Consider the following 22,111-nt stretch of genomic DNA (forward strand, 5'->3'; position numbering starts at 1 on the left):
TATATATATATATATATACATGATGGAAAACTAGCTCAGTAAGGCAGGACGCTACTCCCTGAGAACCCTTTCAGAGCCCCCTACCTACATACACAAAGGTGCTAAATTTTAGGGAAAAGAAGGAAGAAATATAACACTGTCCTTAACCGTTTAGCATTTAAACTGGCCAGATCCAGCCTCTCACACTTACCTTACATTAAGAAATAATCATCAAAAAATAAACAATCATGTCTTTGAAATCTCACGGCTACATGGTAACACATGGCTAATTCAAATCAATTCTTTTTCTTGTTTTAGTCCTTTGACTGTGGCCATGCTAGAGCACTGCCTTTAGTTGAACAAATTGACCCCCAGGACATGTTCTTTGTAAGCCTAGTGCTTATTCTATTGGTCTCTTTTGCTGAACCGCTAAGGTATGGGGATGTAAACACACCAACATCTGTTGTCAAGTGACGGTGGGGGACAAACACAAACACACACACACACGCACATATATGATAGATTTCTTTTAGTTTCCATCTACTAAATCTACTCACAAGGCTGTGGTTGGCCTGAGGCTATAATAGAAGACACTTGCGCAAGGTACCCTGCAGTGGGACTGAATCTGGAACCATTTCGTTGGGAAGCAAGCTTCTTACCACACAGCCATGCCTGTGAATAAATAAACATTACATTTCACAGAAATCTGTATGCCAAAGTGTTAATGCCATTCCCAGTGACATTAACATAACAAATAGAGAGAGAAAAATTCAAAACTATAAACTAAAAACAGACTGCCCTTTTGGTTTCTAAAATACTCATTTCTTGTTCTGTGAACTCTTCAATTTATCTTCTTGATGCCTTGCTGATATTAATGATGTGTTTCTAATCCCTGGACTTTTCAACAGCCCTAAATGCAATGAAAGAGGGAACAGATTTGGTTATTATCGACAACACAAATTTGACCTTATGGGAAATGGAACCCTATGCTAATTATGTGAGTATAAATATAATTAGTGCTAATTTTTTTGATGTTTTTTTCTTTTTCTTTGTGAATGTTAAATTGGGTGACCACATGTTGCTGTTAGTTCTCTTTCTCTTTGTATGTATGTATATGTATGTATGTATGTATGTATGTATGTATGTATGTGTATGTATGTATGTATGTAGTATGTATGTATGTATGTATGTATGTATGTATGTATGTATGTATGTATGTGTGTGTGTGTGTGTGTGTGTGTGTGTGTGTCTGTATATGTAAATATAGGAATGTGTGTGTATATGTATATATTTATATATAGTGATTAGACTGCAGTCATGCTGGGGCACTGCCGAGATGAACACCAGGAATCCTAAATAGTAGACCACATTTATATATATAAGATTTACACACATGCATATATACATATTTATTTGTATGTATATATGTCATCATCATCATCATCGTTTAACGTCTGCCTTCCATGCTAGCATGGGTTGGATGATTTGACTGTGGACTGGCGAACCAGATGGCTGCACTAGGCTCCAATCTGATCTGGCAGAGTTTCTACAGCTGGATGCTCTTCTTAACACCAACCACTCTGAGAGTGTGGTGGGTGCTTTTACGTGCCACTGGCATGACGGCCAGTCAGGTGGTACTGGTAACGGCTATGCTCAAATGGTGTTTTTTATGTGCCACCTGCACAGGAGCCAGTTCAGCAGCACTGGCAATGACCTCGCTCGAATGTCTTTTCACATGCCACGGCATTTTTACGTGCCACCGACACGGAAGCCAGTAAGCTACTCTGGCAATGATCACACTTGGATGGTGCTCTTAGTGCACGGACACCAGTCATCAAATTTGATTTGATTTCAATTTCACTTGCCTCAACAGGTCTTTTCAAGCAGAGTTTAGTGTCCAATAAAGCAAAGATATGCATAAGTGGGCTGGTTACACCCCTGGCATAGGCCACGGTTTATGGTCTCACTTGGCTTGCTGGGTCTTCCGACGCACTGCATATTTCCATAGGTCTCGGTCACTAGTCATTGCCTCAGTGAGGCCTAATGTTCAAAGGTCATGCTTTTGTATGTGGCAGATGCTCAGGAGCAATAAACCCTAAAAAGGTGCAGAGAACAACTTCTGCCACATTCCAGGGAGTAAAACGAGAAGTAGTTGATAGCCTCCGTTACCTAGGTGACCAAGTCTACCTCTTCCACAGTTTCCCTCAACTTGCACACCACATCTGATGCTTCTTAGGTCCAACTTTTCTCTCAAGGTACTTACACTCTGTTGAGTATACACACTGACATTACACATCCATATGCACACGAGTATACACACTGACATTACACATCCATACTGGCTTCATTCTTTGCGAGCTTATGTACGTCCTCAGCAGTCACGGCCTATTTTCCACTGCCATGTAGCATGGCTGTTTCTACACATATGTCATACAATCTACCTTTTACTATGAACGAAAGGCCTTTTGTCACCAGCAGAGGTAAGAGCTCTCTGAACTTTGCCCAGAGTGCACTGTCCCCTGCTACTGACTTGGTCACCTAGGTAACGGAGGCTATCAACTACTTCTCGTTTTACTCCCTGGAATGTGGCAGAAGTTGTTCTCTGCACCTTTTTAGGGTTTATTGCTCCTGAGCATCTGCCACATACAAAAACTATCTTCTCAGATAGCCTTCCTTTCATATTGTTGCACCTCTTATGTGTCCATAGTTTACACTGGGTACATCTTATAGAGTTTCTACCTATGCCTTTTCTACAAATTGAGCAGGGCCATCTACCTGAAGAGATTTGTGGTTTGTTATATGTGTGTATGTATAAATGTGTGTGTGTATATATATATGTGTGTGTGTGTGTGTGTATATATAAATATAAATCAAAATGAGGGTGAAAAAGTGGATATTAATTTGATAACATCAATTTTAACACCAGTAGTCTAGCATATAAAAAACTGAGATTCAGTAAATAGTATTACACACATAAATATAAGAGGGAATTTTTTACCACTAGTGGTAAAAAAATTCCCTCTTATATTTATGTGTGTGTGTGTGTGTGTATATATATATATATATATATATATATGTTTCCACTTTGCAGGGTGGTTGGTGTTAGGAAAGATATCCAGCTGTAAAAGTTATGCTAAAACAAACACTGAAGCATGGAAAGCAGACGTTAAACGATGATGATGAAGAAGATGTGTGTGTGTGTGTGTGTATAAACTTCGTCTATTTATGATGAGGCACATGGTTTTTCTTGAACATTGTTATGGGACAAAAACAGTGACCCAAATGGTAAAATGTTATCAATTAATTTATAATTCTTTCAAATTGTCAGGCAAAAGAAAATGGTTATTTTCTTGAAATTGTGGAGCCTAACACAGCATGGAAATTCAAAGCCCGAAAACTAGCTGCGTAAGTATTTAGAATTATTACATTCAACTTCCCTTTTTCAATATTTGTTTACTATTGTATGTAGAATATTGCTGACAGTTAATTTTCAAGCTGCTGGGATTGATGAAATAATTAGCGTTAAAACCTGACTAATTCTTTTGATGCCAAGCCACCTGAGACTGCTTTTGGTCCTATTTACTCTTTACTCTTTTACTTGTTTCAGTCATTTGACTGTGGCCTTGCTGGAGCACTGCCTTTAGTCAACCAAATCAACCCCAGGATTTATTCTTTGTAAGCCTAGTACTTATTCTATCTGTCATTTTTGGCGAACTGCTAAGTTACAGGAATGTAAACACACCAGCACCTGTTGTCTGTTGTCAAGAGGTGTTGGGGGGACAAACACAGACACACACACACATATATATATATACACACATATATACAACGGGCTTCTTTCAGTTTCCGTCTACCAAATCCACTCACAAGGCTTTGGTCGGTCCGAGGCTATAGTAGAAGACACTTGCCCAAGGTGCCACACTGTGGGACTAAACCCAGAGCCATGTGGTTCGTTAGCAAGCTACTCACCACACAGCCACTCCTATACCTCTTATATAAGCTTCCTGTCTAAAGTGATCTTAATTAAAACCTTCCACAAAAATTTCATGTTAATTTATGTTCCAAACACCATTTTAATAACAACTATTTTTTGTTTTTAGTAAATTTGTCATTTTCAAAATAAATTGAAACAAAAGGGGTTAAAGTAATCGAAATTAAAATCTTCCATCAAGATTTTGTATCACTTTATGTACCAAACACCAGCTTAATAATGACCATTATTGTTTAAAATTTCTGAATGAAGTGAGAAACATCTGTTGCAATAGAATGGCCATCTGTATCATGTAGATGGCTTAAAGTTGCCATAACGATTGTCAGGTTGTAATGAAAGTGCTTTTTAATAGTTGAGCAGATATTGTTAAACAAGATTTAATATAGCTATATCTCTATTTTGATGCTTAATCACATCCACATAAGTCAGCCACTACTTTTACTAACATTATATAAAAACATTATACATGGACACCGCTCCAGGCTGATCATTTATCATCTAACAAAAGACACATTTAGCATATTATGCTTTGAGTTTCATAGAAAGGTCAAAGCAGGTGCAGTAACTATATTGTGGCTATCATTTTTTACCTATAAACCCCATTAACCCTTCTGTTACCAACCTGGCTGAAACCGGCCTTCGCTCTGAGTACAAATGTCTTGTCTTCATAAATTTTGAATTAAAATCTTCCGCCAAACCTTAGTCACAATTTATGTTCCTAACACTAGCTGAATGATAACTAAGTTATTTTACTAAATTCTTTGTTATATTTAAAGTACGTGAAAGAAACACAGAGCATCTCAAAATAAATACAGTAACACAGTAACAAAAGAGTTAAAAATATATAATAGAGAAACAATTCTTAACCCTTTTAATACCATCCTGGCTGAAGCCGTCTCTGGTTCTGTAGTACAAATGTCTTGTTTTCATAAATTTTGAATTAATATCTCCCACCAAACCTTAGTCACAATTTATGTTCCTAACACTAGCTGAATGATAACTAAGTTATTTTACTTATTTCTTTGTTGTATTTAAAATTAATTGAAAGAAATGGCATCTCAAAATAAATACAGTAACGAAAGGGTTAACTTGTATAGGTTGAACTATGCAAAATGTATGAGAAAGAAATCTAGCTGTGTTTTGTAATAAATACTTCTAAAGCAACATTTTTTCATGGTTCCTTAATATACTATTGTGGGTCCCTAATTTTTTATTTTGCTTGCATGGACCCCTAAAAATCTTATATGGATCACAAATGGTCATATGGTACCGGGTTATGAACCACTTACCCAGAGCACTTGTGTGGTTGATGCAGCTTGTAGGAGATGGGTTCTTTTTTGCCTGTTTCAGAAATGGGAATGGTTTCAGTGAAGCATATGCTAAGAAAGGGTCACTTAAGGCAGCGAGCTGGCAGAAACATTAGCATGCCGGGCAAAATGCTTAGCGGTATTTCGTCTGCCATTACGTTCTGAGTTCAAATTCCGCCGAGGTCGACTTTGCCTTTCATCCTTTTGGGGTCGATAAATAAAGTACCAGTTACGCACTGGGGTTGATGTAATTGACTTAATCCGTTTGTGTGTCCTTGTTTGTCCCCTCTATGTTTAGCCCCTAGTGGGCAATAAAGAAATAAGAAAGGGTCACTTGAGTGGACGTGGCACAGAGGCACTGGAAGCAGGTTTTTTCAGAAAATTTTCCCATTGCAGTTAGTTTTTAGCCATCATGCAAATAGTGTCCTTCATTTCCAGTCTTCTGTGAGAACATGTTCAGTCATGGAGAAATATTAGCTTAACTGGAAACAGATGAGGGTTAGCAACAGGAAGGGCATCCAGCTGTAGAAAATTCACCTCAAAAAATTCTGTCTCACTTATGCAAGCATAGAAAAGTGAATGATAAGTGACTGTGATGATGATGACATAACTTGATTGTTTTTTTTTTTTAAAGTTTTTTAATTAAATTTTTGTTTTTTGTTTTAATTTTGTTCCTGTTTGTTTTGGTTTATTGTTCAGTCGAAACACTCATGGTGTCGGCTATGAAAAGATTGTCGACATGTTGAAGAAATACGAAGAAGTGACAGTCCACCAACTCTTAAGAAATAAAAAGGCACCGAGAACAAGGTAAGTGTATCAATGATCACCACTACAACTACTGCCAGCACTACAACTGCCACTATGACCGCTACCACTACTACTGTTAAGTCGGGTACTTTATCAAGTCTCTTTTGCTGAACTGCTCAGTGTTGGGCAGTGGTGACAAACACTATGACACACATTGGCACTCCATTGGTTCTGATGATGACAGTTCCAGTTGATCCGATCGACAGAACAGCTTCAAGTTAATGTGCAAGTGGCAGAGTACTCCACAGACGGTGAACCTGTAACATAGTTCTCAGGGAGAGAGTGGACAACAGACATTAAATGATGATGAAGATGATGATGAAGATGATGATGAATGTGACAAGGTTGGCCCTTGGAATTACTGGTACAACTCGTTTTTGCCAGCTGAGTGGATTGCAGCAATGTAAAATAAAGTGTCTTGCTCAAGGTCTCAATGCATCATTGGGAATTGAACTCATGACCGTATGATCATGAGCCAAATACCCTAACCACTAAGCCACACACATCATCATCTTCATCATCATTTAATGTCCGTTTTCCATGCTGGCATGGGTTGGACGGTTTGACTGAGGAGGCTGCACCAGGCCCCAATCTGATCTGGCAAGGTTTTGACAGCTGGATGTCCTTCTTAACACCAACCGCTCTGAGAGTGTAGTGGGAGCTTTTTATGTGCTACTGGCACAGGGGCCAGTCAGGCAGCACTGGCATGGGCCATGGCAACAATTTTACTTGACTCAACAGGTCTTCTCAAGCACAGCATATTGCCCAACGATTGAAGGGTACTTTAAATGGGCCAGTTATGTGAGAATACCCACATATATGATAGAGGCTACCTCAAAGTTTCTGTTTACCAAATTCACTGACAAGGCATTGGTTGGCCCAGGCTATAAGATGGCATGCAATGGGACTGAACCTGAAACCATATGGTTACAAAGTAACCCTCTTAACCACACAGTCATTTATTTTGAAGAATCAGTTCCTGGGACAGGATTTCACTTTTGCAACTTCAAAATTTTTTGGGTTCGCAATCTTTTATAACCCTTTGGCATTCAAATTATTCCGTCAAAGTTAATGCTACTCTATTCATATTATTTTGAATTCATCATATATCATCTCATAGCATCAAGATTTTGGTGATGTGAGTGTTTATATTTAGAATGACATTGCAGGGTAAGAGTGAGAGGTCGGATCTGGCCAGTTTGAACGTAAAACAAGTAAAATATTTGGGGCAGATGTGGCCTGTTCAAATGCTAATGGCTTACCGCTTTTTTGTATTTGTTTGTTTGTTCTCTTTAGCGCTCCTGTGATAAATGCTGAGACGAGATCAGTGCAGAAGGAAAGTAAAAGAAACTATAAAAGGAATCGGAAAAGACACCGCTCTGCCAATAACGGTGAAAATAAATCGAACAAGAACCATGGCATCAGTGAAAGCAGCGAAACAACCTGTGATGGAAATCTAGACGATGGAATGTATATGAGTCTATCATCACCTCTCAGACCAGATTCTTGGGGATCAGATTCTAACTGGGATGAACCACAGCTGCCGAAATTGGGAAGAGTTGAAAATTTATCTGATTCTGAATGTACGGATTCCTCTCAGAGTAATTCTGTTGAACCATCTTCAGATGAAGAGGACATGGAGCATTTGGCATCATCTTTTAGTTTCGTGGATCTGGGTGAGAATGCCATAAGTTCGGTTACAGATTCTGCAGATGTGTGTAGTAGTTTAGAGATGCTAGCATTGAACTGTTTATTAAAAGATGGCATGGATGAAAATTTAGATGTAGCTGACAGAGCCATATTAGAAGCATGTCAGAAGAAGGATGATTTCTTGCAACAAATGTTCCAGAAAAGATCTCAAGCTGATGAAATAACACAAAGTGGGACAGATTTGGAACAGTCTGGGACAGACATTGCTCCTCAGATATCTGACAATTCGGAAGGGGAGCCATGTTTGTCAGACTCGGTTTCAGATGAAGATGGTGCATTTTATATTAATTATTCCATAAAAATGGAATTTTTGACGTTATTAGCGCAGTTGTTTGGACCACTTGAAGAACTTGAAAATAAAGGTTAGTTAATTTCATCTTCATTTCTTCATTTGTGTGTGTGTCTTTGTTTTCTTTTTTGTGTGAGCTGTTTTGTATTCATTATTTTCCATGTGTATCTGGATTGGGTAAGGTTTTGTATGGAAGCATTCCATTCTAAAGCTGAATCATCATCGTTGTTTAACACTCATTCTCCATGCTGGAATGGTTTGGGCAGTTTGACAGGATCTAGAAGGTCCATGCACTGCATTGTGTTCCATTCTCTAGTTTGGTATGGTTTCTACAGCTACATGCCCTTCACAACACCAACCATTTTACAGCTGTACAAGCTTCCATGAAAATATGTCTGGACTAAAGGAAAATATCAATATTACCTTGTTTGGAAACAGGTGAGAATTGGTGACAGGGAGAGCATCCAACTGTAGAGAATTCTGTCTCAACAGATCTTATGTGACTCGTGCACACATAGAAAAGGAGTTATTAAAAGAAAGGCAATGAGGATGTATTTGTATATATACTTGATGTTTGTGTGTGATTAGTTTTTATCACATGATTTATTCAAACAGTTGTAATATTATAATTTTGTAATATTTTCTTTTAAACAGTGCCTGATAAAGAAGGGTTTATTAATACGAAACTATCATTAGAGCATCTGTCTTCTTTACATAAGACTTTATCAGAAATTTGTCAATCAAAAAAAGGTAAGAACAATTCTATTTCACCTTTATATTTATTGTTTCTGAAGTGTGTGTGTGCTGTTTTCATAGTTGGTTTAGCTAATATGATAGGAGTGTTGCACAACCAGGTAATGTTTCAGAACAGTTTAGAAGCATCATGATCTGTCCATGACCAACACTCTTGACTCTCCTTCAATTCATTTAACTGTAAATAGGTAGTATGATGGATGTACAGTTTACTGATTCGATACCAATAATAATAATAATAACAACAACAAGATCACTCAGAGAGTGCAAACCTCTGCCAAGGTAATACCAACATCCTCTCAACAATTAGCCAGAGAGGATTTTTAAAATGAGAATATCTGAAATAAAGTTGACTGCTCTCACAAATGAGTTTACTAAAAATGAACCCGACCGCTCTCAAGAATTAAGTAAAATAACCGGAAAATTAATCCAGAACCCTTGTCCAGTACCAAAATGTAATTAGTTTGTGCCAGTCATGAGGCCAAACATTCCAAAAAGTTTCATGTGAATCCATCCAGTGGTTCTTGAGATATCTTGTCCACAGACAAACAAACACGACTGAAAACAATATCTCTGCCTCCACTAAAGCGGAGGTAATAATCCTTTCAATTTTGGTGCAGGGCTTAAAATTTTGATGGGAGAGGGCTGTTCATTACAGTGAATCTTGTACTCGGCTGGTACTTATTTTTATCAACCCTGAGAGGATGAAAGAAAAAGTTGACTTCCACAGGATTTGAACTTGAAATGTGAAGAGTGGGAAGAAATGCTGCTAAGCATTTGGTCTGACATGCTCATGAATCTGCCTGCAATAATAATAATAATAATTCTTTCTACTAAAGGCGCAAGGCCTGAAATTTTGTGGGAGGGGACTAGTCAATTACATCAACCTTTATCAACCCCAAAAGGATGAAAGGCAAAGTTGACCTTGGCAGAATTTGAACATAGAACGTAAAGACAGATGAAATAACACTAAGCATTTTTCCCGATGTGCTAACAGTTCTGCCAGCTCATCCCCTTAATAATAATAATAATAATAATAATAATAATCCTTTCTTCTACCGACACAAGGCCTGGATTTTGTGGGGAGTGGGACAGTCAATCACATCAACTCCAGTATGCAACTGGTACATTTTCATCATCCCCAAAAGGATGACAGGCAAAGTCAACCTCAGTGGAATTTGAACATAGAACATAAGGACAGATGAGATGCCACTAAGCAGTTTTCCCAAAGTACTAATGGTTCTGCCAGCTCACCACCATAATAATAAGAAGAATGGTTTCAAATTTTGGCACAAGGCTGACAGTATAGGAGTAGGGTGGGGGTAGGTGGTGGAGTAAATCAATTACATCAAAGCCAGTGCTCAACTTGGTATTTACTTTATCAACCCCCAAAATGAAGAAAGACTGTCAACTTCAGCAGAATTTGAACTTGGAACTTAAAGAGAGATGGAATGCCGCTAACCATTTTGCCTGGTGTGCTAATGATTCTGTCAGCTTGCAACCTTCATGATGATCATAACGGAGGAGGGGATCAGTACGCAATGGATACTTAATTTATTGACCCCGAAAGGACAAAGGCATAGTCAACCTCGGCAGAATAATAATCCTTTCTACTATAGGCAGAAGGCCCAAAATCTTTGGGGAGGGTCCAGTCAATTAGATTTACCCCACTACGCAACTGGTACTTAATTTATCGATCCCAAAAGGACAAAAGGCAAAGTTGATTTTGGCGGAATTTGAACTCAGAACATGAAGACAGAGGAAATACCGCTAAGCATTTCGCCCAGTGTGGTAATCATTTTACCAGCTCACAGCCTTAATAAAATATTAAATATCAGTCATGTACTGGGGTTGATGAGATCAATTTACCCCTTCCCCTCAGATTTCTGACCTTGTCTCAGTATTTCAAACTATGTACTAGTTATTGTTTTTTTTTGTCTTTCTCAGAAGCTAAAAATAGACGAAGTGATAATTTACCACTTTCGGAGTTTGTGGATGATACAACAGACTTCCAGGAAGTGCCAAACATACCATTATCATCATCATCTGCCACACCTGACTCACTTTCGCAAATCATGAGGGAACAACAGGAGGGTCAGATTGAACTCGAACTAAAGGTTTGTTTTGTTTTGTTTTTTGTTTATTCTGTTAATTGCATTTTATTTATGCCAAAACCTTGTGGGTAGAATTGGTTGACAGAAATCAAAAAGAAGCCCACTGTGTGTATGTGTGTGTGTGATTGTATCACCTGTATTGACCAGACTATTAGATGTTATACATCACTGATCACAATGCACTTCCAATTCTTAATATTTACCCCTTTCGTTACTGTATTTATTTTGAGATGCTCTGTAGTTCTTTCAATTGATTTTAAATATAACAAAGAATTTAATAAAATAACTTAGTTATCATTAAGCCAGTGTTAGGAACATATATTGTGACTAAGGTTTAATGAAAGATTTTAATTCAAAGCTTATGAAAACAAGACATTTGTACCACAGAATCAGAGTCGGTTTCAGGTGGGTTGGTAACGAAAAGGTTAACACACACACTGGTTCAGTTTCCATTCATTTACTTCTTTATTTTTTTCTAAAATTTTCGTTGTGTCTTGCAACCTTTTCAGACTATTGAAAAGGTTGCAAGATGTAATGAAAATTTTAGAAAAAGATAAAGAAGTATTTACCTGCCATTCTGAGTTCAAACCCAACAAGGAATCACTTTGTCATAGTCTTCTGGGGCTGTTAAAATAAATGTTGATCAAATACTGGCATTGATTTAATTAATTATTCCCAGCCATGAAAATCTGTGTGTGTTTGTGTGTGTGTTAGCCTCATCCTTTTCATCATGTCCTCCTTCTTTGCTGGCTTGGACTGGACTGGACTGTTTGACAAGCTTTTTTTGGTCAGGGGACTGCGTTGTGCTCCAATGTCTGTTTTCATATGGCTTCTATAGCTGAATGCCCATTCTAATGGCCACCACTTTAACCCTTCAGAAATTAAATATATCTGGCCCAAATTTTCTACCTGTTTTATGTTCAAACCAGCCAGATCCAGCCTCTCACACCTACCCTACAATGTCCCACTAAAAGTAAATAATCACATCATCACGATCTCAAATCTTAAAAACTAATGCATGATTAATTCAAAACAGTGTGAATAAATATTCATTACATTTGACAGAATAAACTGGATGCTAAATGGTTAAAGAAAGTACTAAGTGCCTTTTTTTTGTGATACCGGAGACCCCCTTCAGTCACAAATGACCATGGGATTGCACCTAGAAAGTTACCCTCTGAGGCACAAGTCCAGGCAAGGTTGTTTATGGAAGACCAGTAGTTGCCCATGCATACCAGCCTCCCCTCCCCACACCACCAGTGTTATCCAAGGGAAAGGCAAAGTCCAATAGAGCTTGGCACCTGTGACGTCGCAACTCATTTCTGCAGCTGAGTGAACTGGAGCAACATGAAATAAAGTGTCTTGCTCAAGAACACAACACGCAGCTTGGTTCGGGATTTGAACTCACAACCTCACGACCGTAAGATTGACACTCTAACCACTGAGCCCTGTGCCTTTTGTGATACCAGTACTACACAAATGAGGTTGCTGTGTAGCTTTCAAGACAGAGATTGTCTTTAACTGAGAGAAAGAGGCACTTCTTTTTTTAGGTGATGAAAGGTTAAAGTATGACAGAAGGAGCCAAATCAGGTTTCTTGCAGTAGAAGAGATACATGGAGTCTAAGGGTACAAAACATTTGCTTTAAAGTGTTCAGCTTTATTTATATCCCAACATCAATCCAAAATTAATTCAATAATCTTTAAAGATAAAGTTTAATTAGTTATCTAATCTGCTGTTTCCAAGATACCAGATTAATTGATGTGAACTAAAGTTACTTTATTTTAATAAATCTTGCAAATTTTTTATTGTTTTCAAAATTAATTAAAACATCATCATCATCATCATTTAACGTCCGTTTTCCATGCTGGCATGGGTTGGACGGTTCAACTGGGGTCTGGAAAGCCGGGAGGCTGCACCAGGCCCCAATCTGATATGGCAGTGTTTCTACAGCTGGATGCCCTTCCTAATGCCAACCACTCCGAGAGTGTAGTGGGTGCTTTTTGTGTTCCACTGGCACAGGGGCCAGAAGAGCTGGCATCGACCACGATCAGATGGTGCTTTTTACGTGCCACCAGCATGGAAGCCAGTCAAAGTGGCACTGGCATCGGCCAAGTTTGGATGGTGCATTTTACGTGTTACTGGCATGGGGCTTACAACTACAATTTCCATTTGATTTGATATTGATGTTGATGTACTTGACTCAATAGGTCTCCTCAAGCATGTCATGTCGCTCTACAATCCAAGGTACTTTTGAGTGGGCTGGTTATGTGACACTGGTGTAGGTTACAACTGTGGACTCACTTTATTTGCTGGGTCTTCTCAGTCACAGCGTACCTCCAGAGGTCTTGGTCTTTTGTCATTGCCTCTGTGAGGGCCCAACGTTCAAAGGTCATGCTTCACCACCTCATCTCGTGTCTTCCTGGGTCTACCTCTACCTCAGATTCCACCTAAGAATAATATTTGTTTGTTAAGAATATGATCATAAAATGTTAAATAAAATAAAATTTCATATAAAACAATAATTTACAAAAAAATTCTGTATTCCAAATAAAAATATTGGGGAAGACTTTTTTGTGTGTGAGTGTCTGCATATGATGAAATGGAAAAAGATAGGGATGGAAACGCTAATGTTACTTTATTCTGATGAGACTAACTGGAGTCAGCTGTCATATGCCAGAATCCAAGAAACCTGTGGTAGAGGGTGGGGAATGGCAGAGTAGTATTAATTCTGTTTCCTGTTCCCTCCCTTGATTTTAGGAACACTGTTGTTTTTGCTCATGTTGTTATCGTACCTTGTAGCTGTATTATTCAGTTACTATTGGAAACTTGTACTACACTAGGAACCCTTCTTTTGAATATATTGCTGTTGTATAAGGTTGAGTTTATGGAAAACAGAAAGAATTGGTGAGGAACACAAGACAAAAAACCCCAAGAAACAAAATGGAGGTCTCTTGGTTTGGATGTCTATACATTATATATACATCCACACAAATACATTCAAGAGCACTTGTGTTAGAAAATTACTTAATAAATAAAATAATTGTTGCTATTTTCATTTTCAGCTTCAGAGAAATGATCCAGTTACTGTGGGCAAACTGCGGAAGCTTTGTTCCGAGTTTCCTGGTTATGATCCCAACATCATTGAAATCATTTTTCAGGAGAATGAGTGAGTATTTTGTTATTGGAGATTCCTAGTTGAAAGATGGGTTGTGGTAGGATTTGGTCTTTGACCACATGGTCACAGTAGTGTTGTTGTTGATGGTCATGGCTGGAATGCTTTTCATCATAGGTCTGCTTGATGAAGGTAGGCTGAAGGCTAAACTGAAAGAAAAACAAATGGCCGAGTGTCTTTGATTATTGGTCTACATGATCAGGTTAAAAAGCAATAACAAAATCACATGATGGTCACTGTTGGAACACCTTTGATCACAGGCCTGCTGAAGGAGGGTAAGTCTTGGCCTAAAAATATTGGGTTAGTCAGGGATGAATTGCTTGTGGCCATAGGTTCACTTCATCAGGACTGACCTGAGATTAAACAGCAACAACAAAAAACCCCAGTAAATTAATTAAAATATGCAGAGTCTTGATCAAACTGTCTCTTCCATTAAATATACATTCTATAGTCATTTTACCTACTGGCATATATTCTGGCATATAAGTTGATGTATATAGTGTAAACATGTAGTGCAAACATTTAAACATCTTCACTATCTTTCCAAAACCTGATGCATTTCATATGGAATTTTTGTTCCCCCAAAGTTGTTTTGGTGTAAATCTTGGTTTGAAATATTCAACTTGTATTCTGGAAAATATGATAAAATCCTCTTAATCAAGAATTCACCCATTGATATCCTTTAATTACAGCTCTCTATACATTCTATAGTTGTTGTATCTGTATCTCTCCCTCCCTCTCTCTTCCAGTTACAATTACACAACAACTCTTGCTTTCTTAAATGGTGTCCCAGATAAGACAGGCTTGGATAATAAAGTATTTTCAGATTCACCACAGCAGTGTGTTGTAAGACGAACGGTAAGTTGTTTATGCACATGTATATAATATATACAGCAGGGTGTAAAAGTAGGTTGTTCGTTCCTTCTTGAGCCATGCCTGGCTCATGAGGGCCAGTTTCCTGGTTTCCGTGGCGTATAGGTTCCCCACCTGGATGGGACGTCGGCCCATCACAGGCGAGCTGCAAGATGCAGGAGGAAAGAGTGAGAGAAAGTTGTGGCGTAAGAGTCAGCAGAAGTTCACCATTATCTTCTGCCGGAGCCACGTGGAGCTTAGGTGTTTCGCTCATAAACACACACATCACCTGGTCTGAGATTTGAACCCGTAATCCCTCGACCGCTAGTCTGCTGCTCTAACCACTAGGCCATGTGTTTCCACAAAAGTAAGTATATAGTTATGAAAAAAGAAAACATGTACAATACTCCTTTATTTTTATCAAAAAGATTAAAAGTTATGATCAATGTTTTATTATGATTAATGACACTGAAAATATCAAAAAAGAGGCTGATTTTTTATTATTTTCATAAAAGTAAATGAGCATTGTGCTTTCTTTTTTCATGAACGTGGCCAATGCCAGTATTCCTCTGACTGGCTCCCGTGCCGGTGACACATAAAAAGCACCCACTATACTCTTGGAGTTGTTGGTGCTATGAAGGACATCCAGCTGTAGAAACATTGCCAGATCAGATTGGAACCTGGTGCAGCCGCTGGCTCTCCAGACCTTTTTACATGTCAAACCATCCAGCCCATGCTGGCATGGAAAATGGACGTTAAGCGATGGTGATGATGATGGTAACTGTATACCTACTTTTGCACCCATCATACCATCATCATCATCATGAGTGTATGTATGATAGTCTGTCATCATCATCGTTTAACGTCTGCCTTCCATGCTAGCATGGGTGGGACGTCTTTACACAAAATGTGAAGATGGACAAAATGACAATCAGCATTTTAGGTTGACTTTACTTTTCATCCTTTTGTGTAGCATTGATAAAATATGTATCAGTTGAGTTCTAGGGTTTATGTAACTGGCTTATCCGTCCCCTAAAAATTGCTGGCCTTATTTCAATATTTGAAACTATTATTATTATTATGCTGTTTGGGTCAACTTTACCTTTCATCCTTTTGAGGTTGATAAATTAAGTACCAGTTGCATACTGGGGGAGGGGATGTAATCGACTTATCCCCTTCTTTGAAACTGCTGGCCTTGGGCCAAAATTTGAAACCATTGTTATTATTATCATCATCATCATTATTATTATCATTATCATTATTATTATTATTATTATTATTAAGGAGTTGAAGATGGTGAGCTAGCAGCATCATTAGCACACCAGACAAAATGTTTGGTGGCATTTCATCTGGCTGTATGTTCCGAGTTCAAATTTCACTGATGTCAACTTTGCCTTCCATCATTTTGGGATTGATAAAGTATTAGTTGAGCATTGGGGTTGACGTAATCAAATAGCATCCTCTCCTAAAAGTTCAGACCTAAAGCCTATAGTAGAAAGAATTATTGGCTCTTGTGCAGGTGGCACATAAAAAGCACCATTTGAGCATGGTCGATGTCAGTACTGCCTGACTGGCCCTTGTGCCGGTTGCACGTTAAAGCACACACTACACTCTCAGAGTGGTTGGCATTAGGAAGGGCATCCACCTGTAGAAACTTTGTCCAGATTGAACTGGAGCTTGGTGCAGCCTTCTGGCTCACCAGCCCTCAGTCAAACCATCCAACCCATGCCAGCATGGAAAGTGGACATTAAACAACAATGATGATGATGATGATGATTATCGTTATTCTTATTATGAAGGCGGTGAGCTGGCAGAAATGATAGCACACTGGACGAAATGCTTAGTGGTATTTCATGTGCTGTTATGTTCTGAGTTCAAATTACACCAAGGTCGACTTTGCCTTTCATCCTTTCAGGGTCGATAAAACAAGTACCAGTTATGCACTGGGGTCGGTGTTATTGACTTAATCCCTTCCCCCAAATTTGAGGCCTTGTGCTTCCAGTTGAAAGGATCATTATTATTAAGGCGGTGAGGTGGCTGAATCGTTAGCACACTGGATGAAATGCTTAGCGGTATTTCACTCATTGCTATGTTCTGAGTTCAAATTCCATCATGGTTGACTTTGCCTTTCATCCTTTTGAGGTCGATTAAATAAGTACCAGTTATGCATTGGGGTTGATGTAATCAATTGAAATAATAATTATTATTGTTATGAGGGTGACAAGCTGGCAGAATCGTTAGCATGGTAGATGAAATGCTTAACGATATTTCATCCATCGCTATGTTCTGTGTTCAAGTTCTGCCATGGTCAACTTTGTCTTTCATCCTTTTGGGGTCAATAAATTAAGTACCAGTTGAATACTGGGGTTGATGTAATTGACTCATCCCCTCTGCCAAAATTGTTGTCCTTGTGGCAAAATTTGAAACCTTTATTATTATTATTATTAAGGTGGTGGGCTGGCAGATTTGTTAGCATGGTGGACAAAATGCTTAGCAATATTTCACCCGTTGCTATGTTCTGAGTTCAAAACTCACCGAGGTCAACTTTGCTTTACATCCTTTCAGGGTTGATAAATTAAGTACCCGTGAAACACTGGGGTTGATGTAATTGACTAGTCCCCTCCCCACAAATTTCAAGCCTTATGTCTAAAGTAGAAAGGATTATTATTATTATTATTATTATTATTATTATTTGTAGCTATTCTTTTTCGTTATTTATATTTTCTTTATTTTTATATTTCAGAATACACCAAAAATCTATTCTAGAAACCGTTTCCTCAACTGGATCCAGGTTCCTAAAGTAGATTATCAAAACCAAATTGCCTTTTATAAAAAGCGTCTTTCTGATTCTACTGTTAAGAAACACCTGTACAACACACAATGTTTATCGTTAGCCAAAGAATATAATCAGTCGCAAGTAAGAAATACTGTTTCCTCTATCCTTCTTTAATGGTGGTCATTTCATTTTTTTTTTTTATTGTTGTTAGTTTTTCATTTTGAGCATCAAATATCTCAGGGAACAGGATTTACACCAGAGTATTCAGCATCATAGGTCTGCCTTACAATGTGCACCCTTTTATTCCAGCCCTTCAATGTGTACCCTGCCTTCTCTCCCTTAGATGTAAACCCCATCTTCTCCCAGCCCAGCAGTGTGTGCCTCCTCCTGCCACCCTACAATATGCTCCCCCTTTTTCCAGCCTTTCTCATGAGCCTTCTTTTTTCATCCCTGCAATGTGTGTTCTTTTCTCCCTGCACTACAATGGGCACCCCCTCCTTCTCCCAGCCCTGCAATAAAATCTTCTCCTCCCACATTTTTTCTACATCTTTCAGATTTCACCCTCCTGTGCTGGAGTTATTTTAAACCCCTCTTTCTTTTAATGTATATATAGTCCATTCTGCTGGCTGGTTGGTGTCAGGAAGGGCATCCAGCTGTAAAAATCCTGCCAACACAGTCACAGAAGTCTGGTGCAGGCTTCAGCTTGGCCGGCTCTTGTGATACCATTCCAACCATGGTAGCATGCAAGGCTTTCCATGCTATCATGGGTGGGATGGCATTTGCACCAGAAGCTCCTCTACAAACATTTCAGAGTGTTTGGGTATCAATCTGAGGACAGTGCAACCTGAGGACATGTACTCAGAGTGATAAAAATCAAACATCCAGTCAACATGTGGTGTTTGGAGTGATCACTAGTGATGGCGATGTTATGCCTCCATTCATCTTCCCACACGGCCTCAGACTCAACAAGAGGCCTACATCAAGTGCCTGGAGAAGGTAGTTCTGCCCTGGGTCGAGAGGGTGGATGCTGGAAGGCTATATGTTTGGCAACAGGACTCTATCCCATGCCATACAAGCAGAAAACACATCACCCTAACATTTGGCCACCTAACTCCCCTCTTGATTATTATGTGTGGGCGCAGTTGAGTGAGAGACCAACCAACTCCTTGTTACACCAAAGATGAACTGAAGGCAAGGCTTATGGCAGCATTCATGAATATAAACAAGGAGACTGTTCAGAAGAGTTGCAGGAGATTCCGAAGTCGTTTGGAGGCTGTAGTTGAAGCCAATGGCGATTTTATTGAATAAATTTATTCTTTAGTTTCTCAAAATATTTTTGTTTAATTTTGGTAAATCTATCTGTTAAAATGAGATGACAGTGTTATTTTCATTTTTTGCGTAATTTAGATGAAAGTTTATTCACCGCATCCTGTATGTATGTGTATATATATATATATATATATATATATATACACATACATACATACACACACACACACACATATATATGTGCACACACAACACAGCTCTCCATCAGGGATCATCATCCTGTCTTCTCTATATTTATATAAGAACTGTTTTGCCTAAGATGTCCCTTTTTAAATTAAGGTGTGATGTGTTACAATAAGGCTGCTATATCTAGCAGATCATTGATCACATAAAGAATTCCCCTCCCTCCCACACCAGCCCTTAAAGTATGTGATGTCAGATTATCTCCTGCACTGCAATATAATATAATTTACATGTGGCCTACATTTCATATCCTTTTAGGCTAGCATGTATAAAAAGGAGCTGTTGAAAGCAGAGTTAGGATTGTTGAAGCAAGAAGTTGCAGATCAGTAAGTAAATTGCTGTTATTTGCTGTTGTTGTTAGTTTCTTTTTAATCATCATTTGCATCTACTTTTTCGTGCTGACAAATGGATCTGATGGCAACTCAACACTTGTCATAATCTTTGCCATTTGGCACACACAAAACCACAGAAAACTGCCCGGCTTTATTCCCGTGTATATTGTATATTGCGTGAAGGTGCATGGCCTAGTGGTTTGGGTGCTACACTTGTGACTGTGAGATCGTGGTTTCAATTCTTACACCAGGTGGTGCTTCGTGTTCTTCTGCAAAACACTTCATCTCATGTTGATCTGCGATCTCTTCAACACCTGACATGTGGTACACCATGCACCTGTTCAGACAATGTTGATTTGATGGAGGTTAGAGTACTAATGTGCAACACAAACATTTGGTCATTATAAACAAATCATCTGTTCAGGTTCATCACCATCATCGTTTATCGTCCGCTTTCCATGCTAGCATGGGTTGGACAGTTTGACTGATGACTGGCAAGGTTTCTACAGCTGGATGCCTTTCCTAACGCGAACCACTCCGAGAGTGCAGTGAGTACTTTTTACATGCCACTAGCATGGGAGCCAGTCAGGGGGCACTGGCACCGACCACGTTTGGATGGTGCTTTTTACGTGCCACCGGCACAGGAGCCTGTCAGTTCAAGAAATTGCAGAACTGTCATTCTCAGACTCAAGGGACTACCTTTAAATAGTGTATATTGTGGACTGACTGATGGTGGCTACAGAATATCAAGGGCAAAGTAGTATTTCTGATTTTGGTCCCTGCACTGTATTACTGCCAGGTGGGCTGGCAGCAGTGATGACATTCAACAAAATGAATGCTTGGCAACCAACTGCAGTTGATGGTACTTCATACATCATTGCAGATTCATCTGTGCCATGGAATTAGGCTAGGATCAGGTCTCTCCAATCCTATCTGCCAGTTTTAATGGATCTGTCTATGGTATTGTTCCACCAACATCTCATCTTAGTTGGAACTTTGCACCTTAAGTTGTTGTGCTTCAGAGGCCACTGTCATTTCCTGCAGTCCTGTAGGTAATACCTGTTGACTTAAATTCTTATCTGAGAGTCCAGGAAGATGAATCTCAGGAAGATGAACTGAAAGCAATTAAAAGAAGCAGGACAATTTCTCTGATCAAGAAAAGCCAAGATGATGATAGTTTGAACTAGGTGTATTTTACTGTGTCACCAATACTTGTAAGATTGTCTGTGGATGGACTACGGTGTCCTCTTTTCTTTGTATGAGATCTTGGAGTTAATCCTCGTCTGGTCAGCTGTGACATCACTTACCGAGACCATCTCTATTGGCCCTCCATTGTATCAATTCTGTTGTAGTTGACTTTGCCATTCATGTCTTTTAGGGTCATTAAAATAAGTATCAGTTAAACACTGATGTTGATATAATCGACTTCTCCTTCCCCCCAAAATTGCTGGCCTTGTGCCAAAATTTGAAATCGGTCTTCCAGCTGATAATCTGATAATGGCTTTAACCACTACTCTAGCTCACTTCCTACCATGCCCCGAGTCAGAAATTGTCATTCCATCACAGTTTATTTATTATAATATTTTGGTTCCTTTTTATCTGTCCACAGGTTGACTCCTGAATATTACAATGTTGTGGATTTACATGGAATGAAGATCCATGAAGCTGTTAGCATCACAAAACAATGTTTACAGGATTATAAAAGAGGTAATACAGTGTTCTTGGCTTTTTTTGTTTCGTTTTTATTATTGTTGTTGCTACTAAGGTGGCAAGCTGGCAGGATCGTCAGCAGACCGAGCGAAATGCTTAGTGGCAGAAACGTTAGCAGGCCAGGCGAAATGCTTAGCAGTATTTCGTCTGCCGCTACGTTCTGAGTTCAAATTCTGCCGAGGTTGACTTTGCCTTTCATCCTTTTGGGGTCAATAAAAAAAGTACCAGTTTCGCACTGGGGTCGATATAATTGACTTAATCTGTTTGTCTGTCCTTGTTTGTCCTCTCTGTGTTTAGCCTCTTGTGGGTTGTAAAGAAATAGGTATTTCACCCTTGATATATTCTGAGTACAAATTCCTCCAAGGTAAACTTTACTTTTCATACTTTCGGGGTTGATAAAATAAGTATCAGTTGCGTACTGGGGATTTATGTAATTAACTTCCTTCCTCCCCCAAATTTCAGGCCTTGTGCCCATAACAGAAGGGATTATTATTGTTGCTATAGATGCTGTCAATGTTGCTATAGATGCTGTCAACACTTGCCTGTTTAGATGTATATGCTATGATACTACTGCCCTCATTTGCATATTCTTATCATGATGTGGGTTTGTAAGGGGCATCACATCTTAGAACAGGCACAGGCATGGCTGTGTGGTTAAGAGGTTTGCTTTGTAACCATGTGTTTTGGAGTTCAGTTCCATTGCATGGCACCTCAGAAAAGTGTCTTTTGCAGTGGCCATGGGTTGAACACTATCTTGCAAATAAATTTGGTGGACCAGACCTGTACAAACCCTTGTGTGTGTGTGT

General features: G+C 38.9%; 1 protein-coding gene across 3 annotated transcripts in view; it reads left to right on the top strand.

Moving 5' to 3' along the window:
- LOC115218429 (NEDD4-binding protein 2) overlaps nt 1-22,111 on the top strand; it is an 80,649-nt gene that overhangs the window by 52,738 nt on the left and 5,800 nt on the right. For 2 of the 3 annotated variants that reach the window (XM_029788238.2, XM_029788239.2), the window contains 11 exons: nt 888-976; nt 3,308-3,384; nt 5,977-6,084; nt 7,381-8,156; nt 8,738-8,833; nt 10,784-10,953; nt 14,014-14,117; nt 14,873-14,981; nt 17,719-17,892; nt 19,522-19,589; nt 21,205-21,302. In XM_029788238.2, coding sequence (XP_029644098.1) covers nt 888-976; nt 3,308-3,384; nt 5,977-6,084; nt 7,381-8,156; nt 8,738-8,833; nt 10,784-10,953; nt 14,014-14,117; nt 14,873-14,981; nt 17,719-17,892; nt 19,522-19,589; nt 21,205-21,302 — 1,869 coding nt within the window. Of the gene's footprint in view, nt 1-887; nt 977-3,307; nt 3,385-5,976; nt 6,085-7,380; nt 8,157-8,737; nt 8,834-10,783; nt 10,954-14,013; nt 14,118-14,872; nt 14,982-17,718; nt 17,893-19,521; nt 19,590-21,199; nt 21,303-22,111 lie in introns of all 3 variants that reach the window. The other variant, XM_036508235.1, reaches the window with a different exon arrangement.

The sequence above is a fragment of the Octopus sinensis genome, linkage group LG13, assembly GCF_006345805.1.
Source record: "Octopus sinensis linkage group LG13, ASM634580v1, whole genome shotgun sequence".
Taxonomy (NCBI): Eukaryota; Metazoa; Mollusca; class Cephalopoda; order Octopoda; family Octopodidae; genus Octopus; species Octopus sinensis.